Source organism: Nannobrachium achirus, assembly GCF_963921795.1.
Source record: "Nannobrachium achirus genome assembly, chromosome: 17".
Classification (NCBI taxonomy): domain Eukaryota; kingdom Metazoa; phylum Chordata; class Actinopteri; order Myctophiformes; family Myctophidae; genus Nannobrachium; species Nannobrachium achirus.
Genome location: NC_137824.1, coordinates 40,156,345 through 40,162,250, shown reverse-complemented (window position 1 = coordinate 40,162,250; position 5,906 = coordinate 40,156,345). Strand labels below are relative to the sequence as shown.

Genomic DNA, 5,906 nt, shown 5'->3' with positions numbered 1-5,906 from the left:
TGTGGCTAGCGATTCAGGGTCTGGAACTAGGCTATGGAACCCCTTTATTGTATTCACTTATTTGTTGTTTTCAATTTTCTCATTGTTGATTGTCTCTCAGATTCCAGAGTCAACATGCCTTTGTTCATCAGTGCAGAATCGCTGCGTTCCCTCAACAGTTACCATAGAAACTCCAGGACGAAGCACTGGTGGAGCTGTGACGAGGGGCCGGAGTCCAAAACTCACTGGTCACACTACCATAAAACACATCTGATGGAGAGTATCAAAATCTGTGTTTATTCACAATTCACACACAACAAGAAGGTATAAAATGGTCAGTTTTGCTCTTTATGGTCGTCACCAAACAGCATCAGATCATAAGTGAAAGCACAAGGACAATAGTAAAACTCAACAGCTTAAGTTTACTTAGCCTATTCGCCTCGATACAGCATTGACAGTAGTGTAACAGCATCTGCTTGTATTACATCACATGTACCAATGTCAATGTTGCAGCACTGGTCAGTCTAAAACACTGGTTCCCAAACACTGGGTCGGGACCCATTTATGTATCGCGGACACTTTTTTGTGGGTCCCTTTATTCTTTGCTTGCCACATTTTGTTTTTAATTATTATTATTTAAAATAAAAAAAGAGAAATCCCCTAAAAAGCTACAATTCTAATGAATTTAGAACAAAATTCAATGATTTTTGCAATAATTTCAAGAAGAAATCAAAGAAAAATCTAAGAAATTAGATCTACAAGCACACAATGCAGTGGGTCACGGTCACGGGCTAAAAAGTTTGGGAACCACTGGTCTAAAACACAACCTGTGTGCTACTGCTGACTGTTCTGGAACAGCCGCTTCACAGCTCAGCGATGGCGGGCAGCATGCAGGCTCGTGCGCGGGCTTCCCGCCACGCGGACCTACAGTCAGAGAACCACCGTGAGATCAGCGAGTGTTTCAGCGCGGGACCCTGACTCTGCGCCTCTGTGTCTCTGTCTCGTGGTCCTCCTGTCCGGGCCTCTGACTGGGGAAGAGAGTGCTTTGGGAGTAGGTCAGAGGGAGCCCTGCCAGAGGTGGTGGGTAACTCAGGGCAGCTGCTCTTACGTTGGCGCTGGAGGTCTGGGGAAGAGGCGCGAGGAACGCTGTACGCCCGGGAACAGGCCCGCTTCCCCGCACGTCTCCACATCCCCTTACAGTCCCGCTCGCGGAAGGCGTCCTCTGGTGCCCGTAGAGGTACTCGAGAGGGTCAGAGTTGCCGTGGTGAGCGTTTAAGTCCTTCCTCTCTCCCTGTTGCACATGGCTGACATGTTCCTTCTCCTCCTCTCTGGTGTGAACCTCCGGGGTCACCGACCTGCTCCCGCCGTGCTCAGGGGCGTCAATTGGGTATGGCAGGGATATGCAGCTGCCGTACCCTGGGTCCAGGGGGGGAAATAAAAGTTACTTTTAAATTGCCATTTCCATGAATGTCTTTTTGTCTATCTGTTCTGGTTATTATGTTGTTACATTACAGTAAAATAGCTACAAATGCTAAATTTCACAAAATGGTCACTTTAACAAGGTATTATAATTACATTCTCCACACTTGTATTCTCCCCATCTTGACAAAATCCGGGCTTCCATCCGGCGCGCACCGATGGCATCAGGAGCAGCGTCCTGGGCCTGGCTAGGGAAGGTAGGAGAGGCCAGGTGGCAGATGGAGAGGAAGTAGTCGTCCGAAGAAGGGGGCTCTACGTGGTCCCTTATGGTCTCCTCTGTGCCCTCTTTGATAGTGGGAAGCTGGAGTCTTCTCTTTGACAGCATTCTGGACCGTGTCCGCATGGCTGGGGGAGAGAGACAAACCAAAAGTCATGTTTGACACCTTCTGTTCTAATTTGCGACTGCCAAACTGGTAGCCAAAGCACTTAGAAAGGCACATTTCATTCATTTGTTTTCAGTCACATTGTATTTGTGCTGAATCTCAGCATAACAGCACGTGCACAGTACAGTAGGTTTGTTGCTTTAAAAGCTAATCTCATTTTCACAGTAATAATCATTTTCACTCCTCCAATCGTCATCATCTACTTCATCATTCTCATAATAATCAGAAATTACACATCATTATAACATTTACACAATGTGTTCAACTTCAGACTATATGTTGATGACAGCAGCAAATGTGTTTTGTAAATTTTGCCAAATGGATGTTCATTATTGTGTTGAAAATATATATTTAGATTGTTTGAATAATAATAATTAGTATTGTCCATTTTATTGTCATTAGTGTTGATTTAACTCCAAAGAGGGTAACAACAGAATCAAATGGATCCATAGGGGTCCATTTGCCCTTATGTATCAGGTTAACCCAATCATCATCCTCTTCACCCTCCATGTTTACTTTGGAGGAGCAGTGCAAATAGACCAAAATACAAACAAACCGAAGCACCAAGCTGCAAGGCAACAGAAATAGCCAGAGTATTTTTTATGCTTTCCCACAGAATGACTGAGCCTATATTTTCTTATGCAACCCATATTGTTACAACCCCCGAGTGCAGCCCACAGTGTCTCTCAGAATGTCTCCCAGACTCCACCTCCGCGCCAAAAATAGTCAGAGCCAAACCAAAAACCCAAACCTCTCCCAGTTTCTTCAAGGTGTAGCCGTGGCTAAATATAGAACCACACTTTTATCCACTACCCTGCTAAAACTGGAGCCATGGGGCCAGCACAGTGCTCCGAGGCAAAGTCTGGAATAAGCACCTTTAGTAATGTCACATCTTGCACTTTCAACATGAATGAATGATTATAGGTTTGTTTTTCTGCACGGCTTGCATTCACACTCACCTGCTTCCAACTGGTCTTTGTCCAAGACAAAGTGGCTCTCCTTCCCTTGCTTGTCCCAAACGCAGCGGTTGGTGCCAGCCTTTGTGCAGTCGTGTATGTGGTTGTGGTGCGTCTTCAGCATGGGGTGATGCTTGTCCCCAGACCCAACCTGTCTCTGTCCGGAGACAGGAGTAGAATGCAGATTTATCTGCTCATGTCCCTCCCTCCCTCCTCCTCCTATGTTTCTCTCTCTCTCTCTCTCTCTCTCTCTCTCTCTCTCTCTCTCTCTCTCTCTCTCTCTCTAGCTCGAGCTCAGTTTGCCCTCCTTCCCTGCTGCTAAAAATAGACTCACCATCCATTTCCTTACCCTGAGCACTGTCATTGGCCAACCGTATTGATGGAGGAGAAGAGAGAGAGAGGGAGGGAGGGAGGGAGAGAGAGGGAAAGTGAGAGACAGAGAGAGGGGGTACAGAGGGACATAGTAGGATGAAATAACTAGGGGTAATAATAAGAGGATATTGAGGGGGTGAAGGAGCAGTTAATTTAATCATAAGAGTCACTTGTGTTCTCACCAGAGCACTGTAGCACTCAGCACTGCATGCTGAGAGGTTGTAATTGTAAACACACAAACAAGAGAAGTCCATAAGTGCACAGCAATTAAGTCATGTAATGTGCAACATCACATGCATGTGAGAGGCTTGTATGTTTCCAAATGATCCATTCATTACCGCCACTGATGGGGTTGGTTAGCCTGTTTGCTCTAAGGTCATGGTCTGTTTGCCCCCATGTACTGCAAGCATTCACATTCACCTATTTAACAATAATGCATCAAACACGTCTACAAGAGCATTTGATGCCATGCTTATGGCCCTAGAGCATGGCATCAAGGGTGACCAGATGTCCCCCTTTGCGTGGGACAGTCCCACATTTCACAAAATTGGAGACATTGTGACTGCCAGGCTCCAGCAATAATCAATGCAGGTGTTGATAGGTGAGCAAGCTAGACAGGACCACACTGGACACGTACAGTATTGCTCTCGCAGCACGTGAATATAGGCTAATAGGATATCCTCCTAATAATTGGCTTTCCATTGTAAAACTATCTCATTGTCTCTTTTCCTGCAAGATGTTTTTAAGCCTGTTAAAATAACTGTTGAAATATCCCCTAGACTACAGAAGGTTACTAACAAAACGATAGGCAGTATCAAATGACTTCAAAGCATTTAATAGCAACAGTAGCCTAAGTTGCTATTAACTACCCCACCTGCCCGTCCCACATTGTCCCACACAAACAGTACTTCTGTCCCTCAGATGAACAGTTTGGATCTGGTCACCCTACTGCTTATGGGTTATACTTTGTTTACGGTCAAAAGTAGGCCTATATGAATATTTATCTTGAAAATGTACTTGTGATAAGTCTTCCAAATGTAAATCATTTAATAAAAATAAAGAACAGATTACTTGAAGTAATGTACAGCACTCAAGGAAATGTACTGTACTTAGTTACGGTCCACCACTGATGGCGGCAATAATGACATACCCGTAGCTTCATTGACTCACCACAAGAAAACACAGTCACCAAGGAACTGTGGCTGTGCACAACATGGTACATAGACCCACTGGGATATCCTGGAGATGAGGGGAGGGAGTGGAGAGAGATAGATAGAGCTAAAAATAATGTCAAAGAATATATAAATATATAATGTGTGTGAGTGTGTGCGTGTTGCGGGGAGTCTGACTCATCATGGGTGCATACAACCAGGACATGCTACAGTACATGCTAGCCAGTGGGCAAAGGTCAGTTCATTTCTGGATCACTGCTATAAAAAGATCCTTTCACTTTTTTATAGATGTGTAATGGAGTGCAGTCACAGCGAGCCTCAGTGTGACTACTGCCACAAACATTTACCTGCACTCACATAAGTACACGCACGCACGCACGCAGGCACGCACGCACGCACACACACATGCACGCACGCACACACACACGCACAAGCCCAATTCAAAAGAAAACACACTGTCAGCATGGATGGTCATTAGATGGCATTTAGGTTACCAAAGTAAAGGACCCCCACTTTGTTATGCATTAGGTCAGGAGTCAGGACGCTTCTTTGATGCAATTTTTTATCTCTGGGACCCCAATCCACATACTGTGAAATCCTCAGTGTTTAATTTAACTCTGAGACAATCAATCATTTAGCTGGGGACCCCTGGAACCCCCTCAAGAACTCTGGGGGTCCCCGGACTCACTGAGAACCAGTGAACCACTGTGTTTATAGCCCTCGTTCTAGTATCTCTCATCAGCATCATTAAAGGAGTAGTTCACTCCAAAATGACTTTTTATCTATCGATTAATCACCCCATGGAGACCAATATTACTTTTTTATTTTTGTTGCATTCCTAAGACAATCATTTGATTTTAACGGATTTACCCCCACTGATACCAGATGGAGACCCAAATGCATTTGGGTCTCCACCCGGAATCAATGGGGGTACATTTATTATAAGCAAATTATTGTCTTAGGATAAAAAAATATATATATTATTGAACTCAAGTGGGGTGAGTAATCGATAGAAAAAAAAAATCATTTTGGGGTTGAACTACTCCTTTAACAAACACATACTTAGAAACATCATTTAGGGTTTCTTCTCACATGCTCTGGCACATAATGGATTTCCATATGACTACATGTGCGTGGAAATATACTTGTATATCATATCTGCAAGCTCACGTGAGGAGTAAGCGCGCTATGCAATGTATGCAGTAGGCTTTAGTCCAATCCCAGGTTTTGTATGGCTTTTGTTCATATTTGATTTATGGATTTATCAGTTAAGCCTCCATGCTCCATCCCATTGTACTCCACATCTATACATCCCTTCCCTTTGCATTGCAGTATTTGCAGTTACAATGAATTGAAAGTAAAGCAAGACATAACGGATCTAGAAATATGAAGCCTGGGATCCATGACTGATTCCTGATATTTGTCTTTCTTTGTAAAGCGGAGTGAGAAAAAAAGAAAAGAAAACACTGAATGTTGCAAGTAGGCTGTGTCCACAATCATTCAAATTCATGTGTAGGCCTGTGTGTGCAAGTCAACCACTACACTAATGCACATTCACACATGTA

General features: G+C 44.1%; 1 protein-coding gene across 1 annotated transcript; it reads right to left on the bottom strand.

Annotated features, from left to right (window-relative positions):
- Positions 1 to 329: 329 nt before the first annotated feature.
- Positions 330 to 4,058, bottom strand: LOC308302483 (uncharacterized protein; the record flags this gene model as incomplete). The annotated part of the gene is made up of 4 exons (XM_080746738.1): positions 330 to 1,395; positions 1,555 to 1,803; positions 2,801 to 2,954; positions 4,044 to 4,058. 4 exons carry the CDS (start codon positions 4,056 to 4,058, stop codon positions 941 to 943), a joined length of 873 nt encoding a protein of 290 aa, XP_080602864.1. The 3' UTR covers positions 330 to 940.
- Between the last annotated feature and the right edge of the window lie 1,848 nt (positions 4,059 to 5,906).